Genomic DNA, 22,452 nt, shown 5'->3' with positions numbered 1-22,452 from the left:
AAGGGAGAAAGCAGGCAGTGAGGCATCCAGGCTGAATGTGGCTGGCAGAATAAACTGGACCATGAAAAAAAGAGAGGAGGGAGAGCAAGAGAGAAGGTCCTGCCTAGGAGGCAGCCTGGACCAAGAAGAGACCAGTATAGCCAAAATGTTTGGGGTATATAGGGATCAGGCTGGGGAGGTCATGGAAGCCCAGCCCTGGGAGGGGGATCTAGGGTAGGGGCCAGAGTGAAAGTCCTGGGAGGAGCCACAGGTACTAAGTGAGAACTGTTCTGGGTTTGAGACCTGCATTCAGGAGAGTGAGCACCTCTAAGAATGATTAGTTCATTAGATTTCTGACCTCATGAATAAATTATTCCCATGATCAAGAGAATGGATTCCTGCTTTTTTTTTGGGGGGGGAGGCTTCTTCCATTCTGCGATTCAGCAAAAAGGTCTTCATCAGCTCCAGAATCATGAGTCAATAAATTTTTGTTCATTATAAATTACCCAGTCTCTGACATTCTGTTATAGCAATACAAACCAAGACAGGCTTGTTTAAGGGGGACCCTCTGCCCTAGATCTTTACAAATGCAGTAGCTCATGAGCACTGAGTCTGCTACTACCACCTGAAGATGGAACCTGTGAAGCAAGGGTGGTAATCTCTGCCTCACTGGGTTTGTGGTGAGGCTGAAATGAGGTAATCTGTGCAAGGACAGCACAGTTCTTGGTATTTCATAAAGTATTCACTCAGTGATTTTCCTCACTTTATTTATTCTGTCATATCCTCTCTAAGTTACCAGGATGTACCAGAAGTTCTAATGTATCTTCAGCCAAACTGTATGTCTCAAAATTCTTTCAAGCCTTGGAATCCCAGTCAACCCCTTCATCAGACAGTGTGTCCTGATTCTTGGAACACCAGAGCTAAATGAGCTCAGTGACTATCTAGTATTTCAAAAACTTAAAGTATTTGAAATTAATACATGGAAAAGGTAAACCTCAGGGTTGGGTTTGGTGGTGCCCACCTTACAAGGTAAGGTGTCTTTGTTTCTGTACTATTTCTGTGAGGAGACACCATGGCCAAGGCAACTCATGAAAAAAATTAATTTGAGGGCTTGCCTCTAGTTTCAGAGGGTTAGTCCATGATCATCATGGTGAGAAGCATTAAAACAGGCAGGCAGGCAGGCAGGCAGGATGCTGGAGCAGTAGCTGCGAGTTCACATCTTATCTACACAATGGAGGCAGGAGAGAGACTGGGCCTGGTGTAGGTTCTTGAAAACTCAGAAGCCCACCCCCAGTGATATACCTCCTCCAGCAAGACCACATCTCCTCATCCTTCCCAAACAGTCCACCAACTGGGAACCAAGCATTTAAACAGGAGCCTAGGGAGGCCATTCTCATTCAAATCACCATACCAGCTACTGTAGGTGCTAGAACAGGTAGATTGTAAGTTTGAGGTCCTGAACTAACTAGCATGACCCTATCTCAAAGAACAGGAGGAGGAGGAATAAGAAAGGCAATAAAAACAACAACAAAAGTAAATATTACTGATACTAAGAAAGTGAAAAGAAGTACCAATTTTTCAACCTCCAGGAAGTGCCCTGCATCAGCATTGCTCTGTAACTCACAGCCTTTGCAACAACTGCTCTCAGACAGTGCTCAGTCTGGCAAGGGCTCAAACCTACTCTAGATACTGTACTGGAACATATTCAGCCTAAGCCACCATCAAAGAAGAAATCTACCTGACTGAGAGGAAAGACAAAGACATCAAGCTCTGAGCTTTTGCTTTGTCTGTGGCTATTCATCTTATCACAGTACATCTATGTAGTAGGAAGACAGATGGTCCTTAGAAGATGTCCCAGTTCAAATACCCAGAACTATAAATGCCACCTTACAACCATTATCTATTCATGTCAAAATAGACTTCTTATCATGAGGTACCTAAAGGATGGAAGCATAACCCAGTTGTATGTTTGAAGGTTCTGTGGAAAGTAATTCAAGTTACATGAGGCCATAATGGAGACCTTAATCTGACAGCACTGTGGCTTTGTAAGAGGAAAGATGTGTTCTGTCTCACAGTGCCACGTCCTTCTCCACCCTGAACCTCTGCAGGAAGTTTACCAAGAGGATTCTGCCACTCACATCCACTTGATCATGGACTTCCCAGCTACAGAATCATGAGTCAAAAAGCATATTCTTCATAAATTAATCTGTGATATTCAGTTGGGGCATCAGAAGATGGACTGAGGCATATGCCAGGGGGAACTTTGCAAATGTGACTAAGTTAAGGCTCTTTCAGTGAGGAGGGTATCCTGATTAATCCCGGTGGGCCCAATGTAATCATAGCAATCCCCATATGAGGAAAGCAGGGATAGGAAGGATTAGCATGGAGGCGAGGGAGTCAGAGTCAAAGCGACACTGCAGCATGCTTTCTTGCTGGTTTCAGAGATGGAGGGATGGGTCACAAGAAATCCAGGAGACATGCAGAAATTGGAATAGGCAAAGAAAGAGATTCCCACTTCAGAGCCCCCAGAAGGAGTTCAGCCCCACTGACAAGGGGAACCCCACATCTGCTTCTGATCGCCAGAAGCATTTCCAAACGTGTTCCCTATGATAGTGAAAGCAAAAAATGCAGTTGATTCTTGATTCTGGATACACAAATCTCCTGGAGGGTGGGGGGAGTTGAAGCCTATACCTTGACTTTAAGGTGCATCTCTTAGTAGAGTGCTGAACAAAAAAATATAATTATAAATTAGAAATATAAATTAAAATATTAAAATCAATCTTTAATATTAATATTAAAATCTTTAATATATGCTGTTTAAAATCTTTTAGCATGTTTTAAAATCTACACACATACACACTTATCAATGTAATATTGAATTAACAAAAACTAAATATTAAACAGCAGAGTTCTAGACTCAGGTGACACTGACTAATTTTTTCACATACCTGAAACATCCCTCTGGGTGTTGGAGATGAGCAGAGATTCTTCACTGTCTAAGGTTGGCCTTTGTTCCCTAGGTTATACTGCATCTCTGGCAAGCGTCAGTGAGATAGCGCACATCGGCATTAGCTGCCAGCTTGGTGGTGGGGAGGGGCCACTCAGACTATATCCTCAAAGGTAGACAAAGGCAGAGCAAAGAAGCCAGATAAACAAAGGCAGAGCAAAGAAGCCAGATATAGGGGCTGTGTTGGAGAGATCGGTAGATCAACACAAAACCTAGGTGTGACTTCAGATATCCATTGCTGCTGCTGTCTGAAACAACAGTGTTGCAGGACAAGCTGGCTTTAAAGTTGTGATTGTCCTGCCTTATCCTCCTAGTTGCTGGAACTGCCAGTGTACCAGCACCCCTGTGTAGACAGCCTCCTAAGGAGTTCGTTTTGCTAACCTGAATTTTGGGTAAAATGTGTTTCCAGAATCATGTTGTAGCACTTAAAAGTTTTAGCTGTTACTGGTATGTATATACATGGTTGTCCCAAACCTTTAAACTGATCACCTCAGAGGCCTCAGGAGAGTGATTCCTCAACTGTGTATGTTACAATTTAGGGCCATATATATATGTATGGAAGTAAAGTAAAGTAAAAATATGGTTTGTGGTATGTTTTTGAGGCACCTGTATGAATACAGGGATGCTACCACAGCCTGTAAAAACTGCAGTGTCCCCTCTGCCTAAGCTCTACTGGCTGAGTCACATTCAAAAAGACTACCATCTAGTGGCAAATCAAGGGAGCTTCGAGCATTTACAGTTTCTACACTTATGGAAAAACAAACAAAACAAAACAAAAAGTAAAACATGGTGTGCGGTAGCACACACCTGTAATCCCAGCGCTCAGGGAAGCGGATCACTGTGAGTTCCAGGCCAGCCTGGTCTACAAAGTGAGTCCAGGACAGCCAAGGCTACACAGAGACGCCCTATCTTGAAAAGAAAAAAACAAAAAGGACAACCTTTCAACCACCTTTCTACTTGGTGGAAAAGTACATTTAGGGCAGAAGTCTTCCAGGGCCCTTTATAGCTGTGAACTAAAATTAGTTTTTACTTTCTTGAATGGTTGGGGGTTGGGATAAAATAAATTTTGTGGCCAAATATCGAGACAGAATTAAAATTTCAGTAAATATAACTTATCAGAAAACAAACATGCTCACTTGTTTGCATCTCCTCTGTAGTTGTATTCATTAGTACAACAGCAGCGTTGACTGTATCCAAAATGCAATGCATATAACCAGAGAGCTTACTGCTGACCTTTTACAGAAATGTTTGCCAGCCCCTGCTGAGTCTAATAATAGAATGCTCAGAATGCTTGGCAATATTAAACAGGCCAGGAAGAGCTCATTGTCTCTGAGTACACTCACGGGCTCATTCATTCAGAGACTGAATAAAAGGTGTGCTAAGTAAAAGGGGGAATGGCATTGAAAACAAATATGAAGGGCTGGAGAGATGGCTCAGAGGTTAAGAGCTCTGTCCTGCTTTTGTGAACGACCTGAGTTAGGTTTCCAACACCCACATCAGACCACTTAAACTGCGTGGGGCACTTGCCTTTGATCCTAGCACTGGGGAGGCAGAGGGAGGTGGGGCTCTCTGATTTTTTTTCGAGGCCAACCAAGACTACACAGAGAAACCCTGTCTCAAAAACAAACAAACAAACAAACAAAAACAAACACACACATAGGGCGTACACACGTGTATATGCGCTCTTCCACACAGAAACACACACACACACACACACACACACACACACACGATTAGAAGCAAGTCTTTACGAACACGTTTCTATTCATTTGCAAGCTTTTATATAAGAAAACATTTTTAAATAAGATAAATTTCTAAAAGTTGGAGGGAAGAGACAAGTCGCTCACATAGACAGCCCATTATATTCTGTCCGGTTACCGCGCAGACACATCGCGTGTTCTCTTGTCCCTGTGGTTTCTGCCTTTGGGTTTTGGTTTTAGTTTTCAAGATAGGGTTTCTCCTTGTAGCTTTGGCTGTGCTGGAACTCTGTTTGCAGACCAGGCTGGCCTTGAACTCACAGAGATCGGCCTGCTTCTGGCTCCCGAGTACTGGGATTAAAAGGGTGTGCAGCCTGTGTTATTAAAGTAGGGTGGATTCAGTAATAGACTGCCTGAGTGTGAAGGCTCCTGATCCTTCTATAGAGGAGCTTCATTAGGAAGTAGGGGGAGGCAATTTCTGAAAAAGGAAGCAAATACAGCATAGTCTTAACAGAATCCTCAGGGCCTGTGCGACGGTAAAGGTGTATAAAGGTGTTTGTAATTCCAGCACTTTAGAGTCTTCAGTCTTTAAAGAGCCAAAAACCCTAGGGGAGCCTTCTGAGTCATCCAGTAACTCCAGCACTTGAGAGGCTGAGAGAAGAGGGTTGTTACTGTTAGATAGGGATTGAGGAGGCGAGTGGAAAAGAAAGGCAGCTCCAGAATCAGAACTGATCTTCAATCAGAACTGAAGGGCCACAGTCCCTCGGGAAGTGATGTGCATGTGACCCTGGAGCTCCTGGTGGTTTTGTAGGACTGAAACCGGGGAGCTTTGGGGCTGGAAGATTCCATCTGCAGGTCAGTTCCCCTTCATCCGGAAGTGGTAGACAGCAGCTGGGCTGGTACTCGGATCTCCTTATCAGAAGCTTTCCCAAGTCCTCAGTCGGCTCTGAGCTTCTTAGTCCACCGAAGGCTTTTAGGTGATTAAACCTTCAGTCACTGGTTTGGGACCAGTCTGCGCTGAAGTGAGACCCTATCACACACACGGCTCTCTGTGTAAACATTGCTGCCAAACCCCGGGATCTGAGGCCAACTTCTGGGCTGCGTATGGTATAAGGAGCCCCACCCCCACCCCCGCTTCACACAAACAAAACAATTAAAGTTATTTCTATCTAAAATATATATAACTCAACTATATGCTATCCACAAATAGAAAACTCAGCATACTTCAGCAGTGCCTGTGTGAGATGCTGTATCTGTGTTAGGAGTATGTATGTGTGTGTATTTTAGGAAAGGAGGTGAGTACAAACATAGCGATCTGAGGTAGGTAAACTGGGCGTAATCAGTTGTTCACACCTCGTGTGAACATTGAGAAGTACTTTACATACGGAATTTACGGACTATGATGGCAAAGTATTCACGAGCAGGGGTTGTGTTTAACTTTAGGATTAAGAGCATAACAAGAAAGAGAAAGTGCGTTTTTTAGATACTTTGCCGGTGGATCCATACGTTTCCGTACTCACTCGTTCTTCGGACGAGCTGTGTCGCTAGATTTCTTTCCTCCAGTGGCGAGAAGGACGCCAAAACCCTACTCTGCGCAAACAGAACGGCTCAGAGCGCGAAATGGCGGGAGGGGGCGGGGCCAGCATGGAGGGCGGGGCCAGCATGGAGGGCGGGGCCAGGAGGAGGCCTGCGCCGGGGCGCCCTGCTGCGCATGCGCGCCCCGCCGCCATGGCGCTGGCGCCGTCCAGTCAGCCGTGGGTGGTGGCGGCGACTTCCCCTCAGGAAGTCAGGGCTCCGCCTCCTCCCCCACCCCGCCTGCTCTGCGGCGGAGGCGGCGGCGGCGGCAGCGGCGTTCCTGCCTCTCCGCCACCTCCACCGCAGCCTCCGACCCCCGGCCGGCGTTGTTGGCGGGGAGGGGGACAGTAGTTGTAGACGCCGCCCCTGCCTCAGAGAAGGTGAGTTCCCGCCCGGCGGCGGGGGCGGCCCGAGCTCCAGCGCTCAACTCCCGCGGCCTAGTGAAGGCCGAGCGCCCGCCCGCGAAATGGCCGACGGCCCGGAGCGCCGCTCTCCTCAGTACCCCTCAGCACCGCCGCGCCGCGGCCAAGGGACGCCACCGCCTGGCGAGGAAGCCGAGGTCCGAGGGGCCAGGAGAAGAGGCGGCCAGGCGGAGGGCCAGGGAGGGGAGTGGGGCAGCGAGGAAGCCCCGTCTTGAAGCGACCCCGGAGAGGGCAGCCTCGGTTCGGCGGAGTGTGGAGACCACACAGCAGGCCACTTAGGGACAGGTAGTTGGGAATTAGGAGGTTCTGGAAAGTTCCTCAAGGAAGAGGAGAGGTGAGGTGGAGGGGGTCTCTCTGAAGCTTTTCCAGGCTTCTGGAGCCCCTGGAAGACAAGTTAGAAAAATGTACAGACGAATCTTGACGTAGTGGGCCGAGCTTTAGGATGTGTTGGCCAACGTGAGAGTGGTGAGAAGCAAGATTTTATGCCATGCCTGCTGGCCAGGGGCAAAGCTGAGCTGTATTCTGAATTGCTCTAGGATGACTTAGGCCTTTTGAAAAAGGAGAACGTAAGGAGAGAAGGCCGAGCTGAAGGGTTAGTCATTGCTTCTGCCGCCTAGGAGTTAGGGAAGTTAGGCGCCTATCCTCCCAGACACTGGGAAAGCACCTCCTAACTGTATTTAAAAGAAATGATTTCTTTAGTCTGAAAGACTGCTGAGTTATGAGAAATAAGCTTAAAATGAGGAGAAAGAGCCATTGTTGGGCGTGGTGCTGCACGTCTCTAATCCGCTGCACTGGAGAGGCAAAGGCCAGTCTGGTCTGCATGAGAGATGTCCTGGCCAGCTGGAACTACATTAGTGAGACACTACCTCAGAAAAAAGAGGAGGGGGCAGAATTGTTAGCTTTTTAAAGTAAATAATTTTTTTACGAGTGATTCTACTATGGGTAGGACTTCTGAGGCCCAGAGCATCACAGACAGAGGCCTGTCATCTGGTGAGGCTAAAATAAACAGTAAACCTAACAGCCAGAGCTTTTCCTTAAAGTGGTGCTGGGTGGCCCTGGGACTTGGCCATAGGCTATTAGGAGTCATGTTAAGTCACTTTATATGGGTGGAGTTTAAAGTTTTGACGTTCTCACCAACACATTTACCAAAACACAAAAAGCTGTTGACTCCCAGGAGAAATGTGCAAGTTATTATGGGCATTACACACCTGCAGACAGCCTGTAAGATGGCTTTAAAGCAGTTTTGGAAATAATGTTACATACCATGGCCCTTGATCCCCACTGCAGAAGATTTCAGTAAAACACAAACAGAAAAAACATTATTTTTAGTACTTTTGCCTTATATTGTACCTTGTGCAGTGTGAAAAATAACAAGCCAGAATATTGTAGGGCAAATTAGATCCGTTTTCTAGGATTCCTGTAAACATAACACTAAAAGTAACTTTTTTCATATCTGTACTTTATACCTGTTTTTATACAGTTCACCTTGGAGAAGGCACAAATGTAGAATTGTATTATCCTTAAAACATTTTTGTGAGCTGCACAGTGGTGTTATATGCCTTTAATCCCAGCACTCAGTAGGTAGACACAAGCAGATCTCTTGAGTTTGAGGCCAGCCTGGTCTACAGAGTGAGTTACAGGACAGCTAGAGCTAAACCCTGTCTTGAAAAACCAAAATAAACAAGCAAATATTTTTTTATGAATACTTCCATTAAGTAAGAGTGTTACAAGAAATTCATCACAATCAATTAAGTATCTTCAGTCAGCCTAAAATAGCCTAAGGAATTTTTATGTGAATTTTGTGTTTTTAAAACTTCTATCACCAAGTATGCCTGAACAGCTTATAGGTATCAACACTGCAATCACAGGACAATTTAGAATTAGCTCTTCATGGAAAAACCAAACCAACTTTTCTGCCAGTTTCCACATCTCCTTTTTTTTTTATGATTCTAATATGTGCAAAAGACTTAAGTGATAATCCATGTAGCAGTAACCTCCGTTACCACTTATAATTGGTAATTTGAGACTAGTAAGATAGGAGTCTTGACCACTAATAGGTTTTATTGTTAGTTTCTCTAAAAGTATATGACCTTGAGAAAGTCCCACACTTGGTCTTCGGTTATATCATCTCCTGAGTTGGGTAATTGGAGTAGCCCAGTGGTTCTCAAGCAAGTATGTGTCTGTCCCAGGCTCCCCATCTTCCATTTATTTGGGATTGCCTAGAGACATTTTTGCTCGTAGCCATTGAACAGAGGAACATGGTAAGCAAATGCTAGAGGTAATCTATTTGGTATAGGATAGAGATGCCACAACACTCTAAAGGGCAGGAGACAACCCTGTACTTTAACACATAACACAACATTATTATCCTACCTAGAACATCAGTATTGTCAAGGTTGAGGAACGCTACACTATCCAAACTGTAAAGGGCTGAGTAAACTAGATTTAAAGTTTTGGACTGATTTTCAGCAGTCTGTTGGTTGAGTGTTCCTTCTATGGTATGGCTACATTCTGGGACAATTAGAACATGGAAGTTTGGCTTCCTAATGGCTATTTTAGTGACATTTAAGAAATAAAATCTACATTCAAATTAAAGTCAATTAAATTTCCAAGATTGGAAAACAACAAAGACAACGATTTAAGAAGTTACCTAGTCAATATTATAGGTAACTGCCCTTGGAACTCCTTCTGGATCCTCCTCATACCACCTTGCAAATGTTGGGTTTGTGGGAATGTACCACCCTACCCAATTTACAACTCCGTATGTTTTATTTTCAATAGTTATAAAAGGTGGGCTAGAACCAGGTGTGCCTTTAATCCCAGTACTTGGGAGGCAGAGGCAGACAGATCTCTTGAGTTTTAGGCCACTCTGGTCTATGTATAGAGATTGCACCACCCCTTCCCCACCACCACCACAAAAAAAAAAAAGTTGGAGTGGGCATGTGACAAAATGTTGAAAGGCTGAGGTTCAGGAGTACAAGGCTGGGCTGCATAGTGAGACTGTCTTTGAAAAAGTATCTCGGTAGTTATATATGTTTGTATGTATTTATGTATAATCCCCTTGTAATTTCCAGTTAATGCTGGTATACAAAAAAAAAAGTAAATGCTTGGAAGTATGTGTCTAAGTCAGTAAGGCTGTGTTAGGAAACCCCTCCAAAGGTTAAAAGAATCATTCTACTTCCAGTCATAGTTCCATTCTCATTTTCAAAATAGGACCGGTAAAACTTTGAAGCAGGAAGCTGATTGAATAACATGAGTCCAGGAGTTTAGGGCCAACTTAAACACATCCTGTCCCAAGGAAAGTCAGTATCATTGTGTTCAGTTTGTGTGCACTAATTTGGAGTCAAGGGAAGTTGTAAAAACTATTATTTAACCTTTTTACCGTATTGACTTTACAGTCAAATATAGCTAAGCTGCATATTTTTTAACAATTCAAAATAATTGCAGAACACTATATTCAAGTTCTTTCTAAACTGCTTCTGACTGAACAGTTTGAGCACATATTTAAATAATCTACATATTGGTGCGGAACTCAGGCTTAGTTTGAAGATGTAACAAATCTCATTCAGTGTATGTCCTTTCCAATTATTTTCAATAAAATATAGCCAACATATAATTGAACTGCAACACTGACTCACATGAATTAGTATAATACAGTATCAAGACTGAGTATTTCAAAGATCATTTAGAAACCCAAATGAGTTGGGCATGGTGATGCACACCTGTAATCCCAGCACTCGGGGAGGCAGAGGCAGCCAGATATCTGAGTTCAAGGCCAGCCTGGTCTACAGAAGGAGTCCAGAACTGCCAAGGATACACAGAAAAACCCTGTCTCAAAAAAAAAAAAAAAAAAAAAAGTGGTAAGTGAAAAGTTTCAGACGGTGTTTTAGACTTGTATTTCTGGCCCAAAATAATAGGTACAGTTTCTAAGTGAGATTCACTGGGTAATTTCACACTGTAGGTTATGAATATATCCATGTATCCTAGGGAATTAGATAGCTTGTATGGCATTCTTCACGGTGCTATGCCTTGTAGATATGGGCAGTGTTTACTATCAGTAATCCTTGGCCAGGGGGATTTAAAGATGAGTTTTCTCCAAGCAGATACATTCAGGGCTTTACTCATATCTAGTATCACCCGCTTCCTTGGAAAAGGAACTGAATAGAACATGGGCCAGCCACAGTAATTCCTCCTTTAAATTATATGCTTGAATGTTTTTGGTTGATGATACCAAAATTGGAAGTATATCATTATACAACATTTTTCTTTTAATATACCATGGGCATTTCTTCACATGTTTACAATTTATTTAAGTAGTTACATAGGAGGTGGCATTTTAGCATATGCCTGTAATCTTAGCACTCAGGAGGCAAAGACAGGAAGTTCACAAGTTTGAGGGTAGCCTGTTCTACATAATTTCAGGTTAGCAAGGGCTAAGTGGTCAGACCATGTCTCAAACAAATGTCTAACTGGGCAGTGGTGGCACATGCCTTTAGAGAGGCAGAGGCAGGCTGATCTACTGAACTAGTTCCAGGACAAACAGGGCTACACAGAGAAACCCTGTCTTGAAAATAAATACCCTCATGTAAAGTACGATTTTGGTGCTAAATAATTGGCATTTGTCTTTAGTCCATTTTATGTTAATATAGCAGAATACCACACTATTTTACTTAATTTTTTTCTCACAGTTTTAAAGGCTGGTGATTTCTCTTGTAAGATGCCATTATCTGGTGAAGGTCACCTTCATCGAGGAAGGCAAAAGTGTGTGTGTGTGTGTGTGTGGAAAGAGATCAGACTTGCAGCCACAAGCTCTCTTATAATTGGCATTAATTTTAAAGTAGCAACCTAAGGACCTAAGTATTTCCCATTAGGTTTCACCTAACTGTTGTACTGGGGATAAGGTTTCCAGCATTCCAACACGGGCTTTGAGGGATATATTGCCAAACTGTAGCATTGTCCTGCTCATAAACTGGTGAGCATCTGTAAAATAAATTTCAGCAGTTAAGTGCCTTGCATTTAACTGTAGACCATGTAAATATGGTGATTTGGGTAAGATTTATTATGAAGGGGAAAAGTTAGCCCAAGTCCTAAAAGTTAATATATAACATGACTAGCCTCGAGTTTGTGTGCTCTTACACATTTAGTGAAATTTACATGGTCACATTTTTACCAACTAGGAGAAGGTTGCCAGCTACAGGAGGTGATGGTTTGTAGTTCCTTCCTGTGATTTTCATAGATTATTACTGGTGTACAGTCATTCTTAATTATCTGCAGGAGATTAGCTCCAGAGCCCCTACTTCTTGTAACAAACTCTACAAATGTTCAAGTCTGAATCAGTGTAGTTGTAGTATCATATGTATATGATACTATATATAGTATCCTATATTCTTGAATTATCTCTAGATTACTTATAATACCCAGTGACCCAGTACAGTGTGAATATTATATTAATAGTTGTTACACTGTATTGTTCAGGGAATGATAAGGAAAATAAGTTTTCTAACTCTATAAACATGATTTTTTTTGTTAATAGTTTATTGAATAAAAAAAATGGAACACAGATATGGGGGATTTACCTAGGTTAGAATCAGTGACTCATAAAATTGACTGCATTTCTTGAGATTGTTTGCTACCCAAAAAATGCCTAGGTTCAGTGTCTTAGTCCATATTTTAATATTATGACCCAAATTACTTCCATCATTGGTTCCCAGGTACCTTCTTATTTAGAGTGATATTTTCTGGACCACAGGAAAATGTTACATTAAGGTGTGATGGCACACATCTATAATTCTAGGTACTCAGTAGACGGAAGCAAGGAAAATTACGAATTGAGGTCATAAATCCTGAGAGATGGCTCAGTGGACAAAGGTTTGAACCTCCAACCTCGGACCCACATGGTGGAAGGAAAAAGAATTGACTCCAGTTATTTCCTGACTTCCACATGCCTACTCTGGCATGTACACACAACACACACACAAAACATTAATTTTTTTAAGTTTGAAAGATTAGCATATTAAATATTAAGCTTACTAAATGTTTTCATATTAAAACTGGCTTTCTCATGAGCAAAAAGCTATAACTATAACTTTGTAAGCAGTTGGAAAATTAAATTGAAATTTGAGGTAGTATATGAAATTATATTGCTAACTGAAGATTGAAAATAAAGCCTCCTCCAGTGTTTTGCCTTCCTGTATTTTCTTTGTAGATATCAGGGATGAATACAGACAGGTTTTTTTGTTGTTTTTTAATAGAAGCCGTCTGTGGAGTGGTGCTGCTTGAATAAAAGATTTTTCATTATAAGAAAGGTTGAAAATAAAGAGACTACCTTTATTTTGGAAACTTTGAAATCTAGCAGATAAACCTCATGCCATTTTACTTGATTGTTTTAAGAACCTGTATGATAGATGGTATTGTCCCTTTGATGGTTGAAGAGACTGGCTCAGAAAAGAAATAATGTACTGATATATTTGGATAATTATGGTTTAAATTCAGGTTGTCTAACTCTGAAGCTCAGTTTTTCCCAATCTTTTACACTGAATCCAGACAGCAATTTAAGTCCCTAGTAACTTAGCACATTTATACAATAACTAAAAGAGAAATTCAAAAGCTTGAACAAGAAACTATAAATCTGTATCAAAAGGTTTTGGTGTTTTTGGTTTTTTTGTTTTGTTTTGTTTTTTCATCAGTGGCTGCCACTAAAGGAAAGGTGATAGATAGTAGTCTTACCTTTGGCAGCCTTTTAAAGAGGCTTCAGATCACAGAAAATGGGAGCTGTTAGGTGCCTTACATGTTCAGTAGTCTTGCCTCTAGATCATAAGAGGGTACTGACTCAGATGAGTTGTGACACTCAGCTAGACACAGGAGCATGTGGGTATGCCTATACATGAAGTCTGAGCCCCTGTCCAGTGTTGTTTCTATGGTGTGGCTTCCATTCTGTATCTTGCCTGTGTCCTAGGAAAGGGCAGGGGGATAGCCATTAAATGCTATCTGTAAATATCTGTGTACAATTGTCTTTTCCTGCTTTGGTCTCCTAATGTTCAGAGACCTGGATAAACTTGATCTCTATAGCTCTGGTATCTTGGATGCAAAATTACTAGGTACATTTATTTACTTACTTGATCTCTTTGGCTTTGGATGAAAAATTATTAGGTACATTTATTTATATTTATTTTTGGTTTTTTGAGACAGGGTTTCTCTGTGTAACCTTGGCTGTCCTGGACTTGCTTTGTAGACCAGGCTGGCCAGAACTCACAGCAATCTGTCTGTCTCTGCCTCCTGACTGCTGGAATTAAAGCCACTTGCCACCACACCTGTCTGGTATGGTGTTCATTTATTTTAATGAAACATAAAAGTCAGTTGTGCTGTTTATAAAGGCCTTGTTCAAGGCCACATACACATATGCATTTATTTTGTGGGTAGGTTTATGTCTGCCACAGCAGTGACTGAACATGGAGTCAGTTCTCACTTTCATGTTAGTCCCAGGGAACAGGTACAGATCATTGGGCTTGGCCTTTTACCCACTGAGCCATCTTACCAGCCACCTCATCTAGTTTTATTCATTAGTAATCTTGTTTGAAACTACATCTTGGTTCATAAGTAGTTGAGATTAATAAAATACTCCAGTTACAATTTCCTGGCCTTGGGTTGAGGGGACTTAGAGTCAAGTCTCAACTCTGCCATTATTGTTGGGCAGGTCACTTTGAATAGCTTTCTTACACCTGCAGAATGCCGTTTGCCGTATTTGTGAGAATTAGGTAAAAGAAGGTATCAAACCATATATTCAAATTCTTTAGAAAAAAATATCAGATAATCAAAGTGTTATATTTGAGTTGTGTTGAAATTTTCAGTTAGCTTTTATAAGATTGTGAAGTAATTTAAAAGATGAATATAAGTTCAAGAAAATGAAAAACCATTCACAATTGTACTCACAAAGTGTTAATTTCTCTGTTTTTTTCTGTATCATTTCAGTTATTAATATGTGGATAATTTCAAACTCAGAGATTACTTTTGTTAGATCCTCTCTTAAAACAAGTTTGGAACTGGAAAATGCAAAGCTGTTAGGACATTCAGAGATTACTTTTGTTAGATCCTCTCTTAAAACAAGTTTGAAAGTAGAAAATGCAAAGCTGTTAGGACATCTTCCTTCGCAGTATGATTAGAAAGGACCCAGGATCTTTGTCTTTGCCTTGAGTCAATGGCTCACTTCTTCGTGTTCTGTGATGACTGAAATCCACCTATGGCATCATTCCAGCAGCAGGTGGGGAATGTCTTCTAGCTCCATACAGCACTTGAGAGTTTGGTTTTGTTTTTGTTTTAATCATATGGCTGTATTTTGCCTAATAATGGCCAGAAAAAAGAATCTTAAGATTTTGTGTGTATGTGCCTTTAGATGTTCAGTGTAGAATCCATGAATAAGAGAAAAACATATTTGCCCAGGTACCTGGCTTATTTTACTTAATATGATATCTAGTTTACAGTCATTTATTAGCAAGCAACATAATTCTGTTTCTTTTTTTTAATGGCTGAATAAAATTCTGTTGCGTAGTATATACCACATTTTCCTTATCCATCTCTTGATGGATAACTTGATTCTGTAACCTGGCATTGTGAATAGTGCTATAATAAGTGTGTATGTTCACTTGAGTGGTAGAGGCTTATACCTAGAAGTGATAAAGCTGGGTTAATAAGTTCTGTTTTCAGTTTGTTTGAGGTACCTTCATACACATGTCCATAGTGTTTGGTCAAGTTTATATTCCTGCCAGCAATGTATAACTTCCCCCTACACACACACATACACAAAGTCCATGAAAGCATTATTGTTTTCTTAATGTTAGACATTCTGACTGGGGTATACTCTCAGAATATAATTAGATGTGTTTGGATTGATAGATTACAGACACATGCTAGTAGTGTACCTGCCTTTACATGCATTTTTAAAATTTGGACTTTGGGTTTTTGTAATTGTGTGACAACATATATCCACTGATCAAACATCATCTCATCATGGGAGGGGCATGCCATGGTGTAAACATGTGGAGGTTAGAGAGAAAATTCAACAGGAGTCTGTCAGTTCTATCATGTGAGTTATCAAACTCAGATTCTTATTACCCACAGCCATCTCACCAGTGTGATACACATTAAAAAAATTTTAGCACACTATATTTTGTTTCTCTTCCCCTCTCCAAAATTCTCCCAGATCTTCCCTATCCACCCGACTTCATGTTCTCTCTCTCTCTCTCTCTCTCTCTCTCTCTCTCTCTCTCTCTCTTGCTCTGTGTGTGTGTGAGAGAGAGACAAAACAAAAACATGGACTTTTCTTTTGGTGTGTGCTGGGCAACTACTCCTGGGCATGGAAGTGTGGTTGATATGCTCAGTTTGAAAAAACTAATCTTCCTTTCGCAGATGATGTCAATTACAAATAGTGTCTTGGTTGGGGGTAGGACTTTGTGTCCACTTCCCATTTCAGCGCTGAAACCCTGTCTGGCTTGAACCTATGCAGATCTTGTGCATGCTGCAACAGTCTGAGTTCATGTGTGCATCAGTCCTGCTGTGTCTAGAAAACCTTGTTTCCTTGGAGTCATCCACTTGTGACTCTTACAGTCTGTCTTCTCTTTCACATTAATCTCTGAGCCTTGAAAATTGGAGTTTAGCCAGGTGCTATGGTACACACCTGTAATCCCAGCACTCAGGGAGGCAGATCTATATGAGTTCAAGTCCAGCCTGGTCTACAAAGCTAGTCCAGGACATCCAAGGCTACAGAGAAACTCTTTCTTGGAAGAAGAAAGAAAGAAAAAAGAATTCAATGAAAATATTCTATTTAGGATTGAGTTTTCCAAAGTCTGTCACTCTTAACACATTGTCCAGTTGTGAGCCTCTGTGTTGATTCTCATCTACTGCAGGAAGCTCTGATGAGAGTAGAGCAATGCATTAGTCTAAGAACCCAGTCTAATGTGGCCACTGAGAGGTCCCTGGTAGAGTGTGCTCCTACAGGTCATTGGGTATTACAGAGAAATGGAGATGCACTAGAAGTAATGGCTAAACTGAGCAAGTGGCAGAAAACTTGGTAGACTCTGGGTTGGCATCAAGAGGTTCCCTAGGGGACAGAGATAGATCGGAAGGAAAGGCTCCTTTAAGACTAAGTAAGTCTAGAGAAACCAGAATGGAAGACAAGTAGTTGGCTGTCTTGGACTTGCTTTGTAGACCAGGCTAGCCTCAAACTCACAGAGATCAACCTGCCTCTTCCTCTCCCTCTCCCTCTGCCTCTGCCTCTGCCTCTGCCTCCCCCTCCCAGAGTGCTGGGACTACAGATGTTGACCACTGCACATGCACATGGCAACATAATGCATTCTTAAAACATTTTTCTCAAGGTTTTAAATAAAATACATAATGGGCATGGTGGCACACACCTTTAATCCCAGCATTTGAGAGGCAGAAGCAGATGGATCTCTGAGTTTTAGGCCAGTATTCTTTACAAACTGAGTTCTAAGACAACCAGGGCCATGGAGAAAGACCCTGTCTCACAAACAAACAGCTGTTTTTAGTGGCTGTCGAGGTGGTTCAATGAGTAAAGATGCTTGCCTTTGGAGCCTGACAACCTGAGTTTGATCCCCAGAACCAATCTGGTAGAAGGAGAGATTCCTGCAAGTTGTCCTCTGACCTCTGTATGTGTACACACCTCTACATACACAATAAATAAATGAAAAGTTTTCAGACTGACAGCAAAACAACAAAAGTTGAATTTTGTAGATTTGGTGTTGGCTGTGTAGGTATGAACTTTTAATCTTTGACAAAATTGTGCTTGGTTTCAGGTGAATGAGAGATGAGTATTAGACAAAAATAGATATAATCTCCATGGTTTAGTTCCCTGATTCTTTTAGTCTTCACTTTGTGGAGCATTCATGCTGAAAAACTGAAGCAATTAATGGTTGAATATGACCATATTTCACCATCAAGTTCTCAGCCTGATAACGGTAAGGTTTCACTAATATATGTTCAATCTGAGATCTTTAGGGACAAGCTTGTCTTACTTAGCATAATGTCTCTCTCCAAGGTTCATCTGCTTTATCCAGTTGTCATTGGATACTGTTTCTACTTTTTATCACTTATTATTCCATTAGTTAGACCATTATTTGCTTTACCCATTTACCTGTTGATATATTTGAGTGTTTTCGGTTTTTTGTTGTTTCCTGTTTTTTGTTGTTTCCTTTCTGGGGCTATTAAAAAATAAAACTACTATGAAAATTCCTGTTTATGTCTTTACATATCCTTCTCTTTGGGGTAAATGCCTCTGAGTGATATGACTAGGTCATTACATAAGTGTGTATATAACATGATTAACAGGCTGCCAAATTGTTCTCTAAATGACTATCCCTTTTACCATTCCTTTCAGAGAGGTCAGAGTTAGAGTTGTTCCACCTTCTAAGCACTGTCAGCCTTCCTCACTGTGCTTTTACTTCACACTTATTTTATATCTAATGATGCATAAAATTTTCCTATGTTTATTGACCATTTGTATACATGCTGTTTTGAAGTATCAAAGTAGTATGTCTTTATTTCATTATTGTTGCTATCCTAGTCAGAATTTTTATGCTTCTCAAATTAAAATGGTATCTTAATTTTTCAAATTTATCAAAGTAGGTTTCAGTTAGACCATTTCTGTATTCTCAGAATAATCGCTAGCCATTGATGTGATTGGAGTGCACTATGGAGTGCTTTGTTGGATTGTTTTTTGTTTATTTTGAGACAGGGTTTCTCTGTGTAGCCTTGGCTGCTCAGACTCGATTTGTAGACCAGGCTGTCCTCAAACTCACAGAGATCTGCCTGCTTCTGCCTCCCTGACTGCTGGGATTACAGGCATGTGTCATTGCGCCTGGCTTGGGCTGTACTTCTTAAAGGGAAGGAATATTCCGTTGTACATAAAGTTTTGCTGCTTCGGCCTAATATGTAGAGAAAATAAATAATCAGAAATGTATTTTAATGTGGGGAAAAGAAAGAAAATCAAGAATAGTTGCTGCTTCCTCCTACCAAGAAAAACAATTAAAATTCTAGTATGTGGGAGTTTTTTCTGAAACTTTTGTACATGAGATCCTGTCCCTATTGTGTCCATTCTGCCTTCTCCTCAGTTTCCACCTCATACTTCTCTTATTGAAGAGAACAAACCAGAAGGCATTCTAGAATGCCTTTATACCAGTTGGAAGTAATAGAGGGGAATCCAAGTGCTATACAGATGCTGCAGAACTCTAATTCTGTTCCTTCATCTTCTCTCATACGCTATCCCTAAGAAAGTACTCATCTTGTAGCTAAGTTTATCATTTCCAGCATCCCCAAATCACTTTATAAACATCACATTCTTTCATTAGTAAACCTTAGAATACTGTAGTCAGGTAAGTATGTACATTTATTTTATTTGCGTAAACAAGATTAAATTACTTCATTGTGGTTCTGTTACTTGTCTTAGAAAACAATAATAAAGGGAACAGGCATTACAGCCTTAGAAATTATCTAACATTTAGATCAGGCCACTGCCATAGACATGTGATTCACAAATCCCTGTTGCCTTACATTTTTAACCTTGAAACATGTCATGTGTCAGCTCCTTTCTATACTTTTCCTCCTAAATTAAAATAGTGAAATTATTATTATCACATGGTTTATGAGCATTGTGGTACTTCTTTGATATAAGTTATCAAAATATCGTAACAGTTGTTGATGTAGGTTTTAATTTGGGCTTCCATTTGTTATTTTAACCTTTCTAAAAAAGAAAATTTTTAGAATAAAATTTATTTTAACCTAAGAACTTTTTAGAATAAAATAATCTAGTATTTTTTCTTTATTTTCTCTACAGAGAGTCCCTTTTTGTCAACCTAATGAAGCATTCAAACAAATCATATGACTCTTTTCAAGATGAACTTGAAGATTATATTAAAGTACAAAAAGCCAGAGGCCTAGAGCCAAAGACTTGTTTCAGAAGGATGAGAGGGGATTATTTGGAAAGCTGTGGGTACAGAGAAGAGTTTGATTCCAGGCCCAAGTATAGAATGTTTGATCAAAGACTCCCATCTGAAACCAACTATACCTACCCAAGATCATGCAGTAGTTCACAGACAGAAGATCGGTTACCCCAGTGGTTACCAGCTCATGGCAAGTTGAGACTAGACTCTCTGAGCTACTGTCAGTTTACCAGGGACGGCTTCCCTGAAAAACCAGTCCCCTTGAACCTTAGTCAGCAAGAATACAATTGTGGCTCATACAGTGTAGAATCTGTAGTTCACAAACGCCTCTGCTCACGACACAGTACCATTGAACCTCAGGCCAGTCATAGACAAATGCACCAGAAGAGGAAAAGACATCTAGAGGAGGGCAGAGAAAAGCAGGAAGAACGGCCCAAACATGAGAGGAAAAGCAGTTCTGAGGATATGGATTTAAACAAACATAGGAGCATCCAAAAAAAGAAAACAAAGACAGAAATGGAAACTGTACAGGACGGTACAGAAAAGCTTAAGAATAGAAAAGAGAAAAAAAGCAGAGATGTATCCTCTAAGAAAGAGGACCGCAAGCGTAGGAAGGAGAAAAAGGAACAAGGCGAAGAAAGGACAGAGGAGGAGATGCTTTGGGACCAGTCTATCCTTGGATTTTGAAGCTCTTTAGTCTATTCTCCTCAGGCTCAACTGAAATAACAGTCAAGGAGCTTGGTTTTATACATTCATGTTCATGTCACTTTCATATGTGGACAGAAGTTTCAACTTCTAACAAAGTGAACATGAAGTATTTAGTATGCTTGCTTTCCAACATGGAGATTACTTTCCTAGTTTTAAAAAGATTTATTAATTTTTCTTTAATATGATAGAATTTCCCATTAAGAGAATGGCTCTGCTTTTATTCACCAAATTGCTATAGCAGTGGAATTATTTTCCTTTGGGAGATCATTTATTTAAAATTGGAGGATTAACAGACTTTGTGGAATCTATTTCTTGGTTGGGTTTCTTTTAGTTTTGAGTCACATTTTTATGCTCACTGGCTTTCTCTATGAAGCAATTTAGATTTCCTTTTTTAGACCTAACTTACAATATATTTTCTGGGTTGGAAAGTGAAATAATTATAATAATTTTATCTTACATATAGTTTTAAAAGTTTCAGAGTCTTCACACAAAATCAGTTTATATTCTGAAAATGTTTACAGTAATAAATATTTTAACTTCTGGATGTTGCTTTGTGTCAGTGATCTGTTCTAGTAATTTTCTTTTGGAAGGGGAAAAGCAGTAACCACACCTTATATTAAAGAGGAAAGATTTTGGAGGTAGAACACAATAAAAGGTTGTAAAAATTCCTTACACAGGCTTTCACGTTTTATAATAAAAATCTATGGCTCACCATAATTCTTTACACAGGCTTCCATGTTTTATAATAAAAAAAAAATCTATGGCTTACCATAATTTTCCAAATAATTGAAACTAAGAGGAATTTATAAAGAAAAAGAAAATGTTATTACTCTATCCTTGGCAATGCTGTACAAATACTGACACTGAGGTTCTGATTTTTTTTCAAAATGACTCAAAGTCAACAGCTGTTTATAACTGAACATTAACCAACACTAAATATATATTAAAATATTTAATTAAAATCATAGCTATTGAACAAAAGAAGAATATAAATATGTGATATTGATCATTTTGAAACAACTGTGGCTAGCACATTTTTTTTAAATTTAAGACAAGCCTTTTTTCTAAAATGTGACCTCCAATTCCATTCAATATTGAAATACATTAAAGTATATAAAACTGGTTGAAGCTGAACCTTCTACATGCACGAGACAGCCTCCACTACAAAGAAACTTCTGAACCAAAATAACACATGGAAAAACCCTTGTCAAAAGTTAGGAAAATGCCTTAAATATCATGTTAAAGAAAAAACTAATTCAAAGGACAAGGTGGGGGTTAGTATTAGCCTTCATGCAACTACAAGTGAGAAGAATCAGCAAGAAAGAGGTCTGGGAATCAAAAGAGAAGCCTAAATACCACAGAGAAGTATAAAGATGTACAAAGCAATTGGCAATTGATCACGAGTGAAAGGTAAGCCAGAGTGCTAGCACTTACAGAAACATCAGCATGGTTCTAACTGCAGGAACAACCTGTAGTTCTCAGCAGCTTTAAGTCCAGCAGGAGGATTAGCCTGAAACTGCCCAGACAAGCCAACTTTGGAGAAGAAATCCATTACATCACCCAGCAAAATCTCACTGCTATGCATGGTCTTGAGAAGTGCCCATCAGAAGTACCTCATCATTCAGGACTGACTGCCCTGTGGATCAGAAAATGAACAATCACAATTCAAGGTCCCTGCAGATACATTGCTGCAGTGACAGGGTGGGAGAAAGTCCCTAAGGAACAACTATAGATAAGGAATGTCTGTCTCAAATTCAGTTGGGAATATAGGCTGTGGAGAGATGAGTAGTAAGAGACAGCCATCAGTGGTCCCTCTGACAAAAATAAAAAATGGTCACATGGTTTCACATGGGGGCTAGGTCTGAAAGCATAAGATCTGAATTGAAAAAGTGCTTGGCTCCCATGAACCCTCTCCATCAAAGACATTTGTTTAATTACGTCCTCCACTCAGGTATTCCAGGGTTATATCATATCTGTGTAATGCCACATCTTAGATACACAGACTGAAGGCCACTGGAATCTGTGCCCTGTTGTCTGCTACACATACCAACAAATCCTGGTCTGGATAGTGAGATAGTTCCTGCTTTCACAATGCCTCCAAGTATATAGACTTA

The 22,452-nt window shown here is 40.6% G+C and overlaps 1 protein-coding gene across 2 annotated transcripts; it reads left to right on the top strand.

The window, feature by feature from the left end:
• The first annotated feature begins 6,469 nt into the window (after nucleotides 1-6,469).
• LOC110562258 (lysine-rich coiled-coil protein 1) lies at nucleotides 6,470-20,882 on the top strand. 2 transcript variants are annotated; one of them, XM_021658972.2, is made up of 3 exons: nucleotides 6,473-6,638; nucleotides 17,489-17,650; nucleotides 19,525-20,882. In XM_021658972.2, exon 3 carries the CDS (start codon nucleotides 19,547-19,549, stop codon nucleotides 20,315-20,317), a length of 771 nt encoding a protein of 256 aa, XP_021514647.1. In that variant the 5' UTR covers nucleotides 6,473-6,638; nucleotides 17,489-17,650; nucleotides 19,525-19,546; the 3' UTR covers nucleotides 20,318-20,882. The 2 variants fall into 2 exon arrangements, with proteins under 2 accessions (XP_060239541.1, XP_021514647.1); XM_060383558.1 differs by lacking the exon at nucleotides 17,489-17,650 and having other exon boundaries at nucleotides 6,470-6,638.
• The last annotated feature ends 1,570 nt before the right edge of the window (nucleotides 20,883-22,452 follow it).

This window comes from Meriones unguiculatus, chromosome 5 (genome assembly GCF_030254825.1).
Source record: "Meriones unguiculatus strain TT.TT164.6M chromosome 5, Bangor_MerUng_6.1, whole genome shotgun sequence".
Taxonomy (NCBI): domain Eukaryota; kingdom Metazoa; phylum Chordata; class Mammalia; order Rodentia; family Muridae; genus Meriones; species Meriones unguiculatus.
The sequence above is the reverse complement of the archived record's forward strand: the minus strand, read 5'-3'. Positions and strand labels throughout refer to the sequence as shown.

What these genes read in the sequence shown, in the direction of transcription:
- LOC110562258 (XM_060383558.1), top strand. Translation starts at nt 19,547, where the DNA reads ATGAAGCATTCAAACAAATCATATGACTCTTTTCAAGATGAACTTGAA.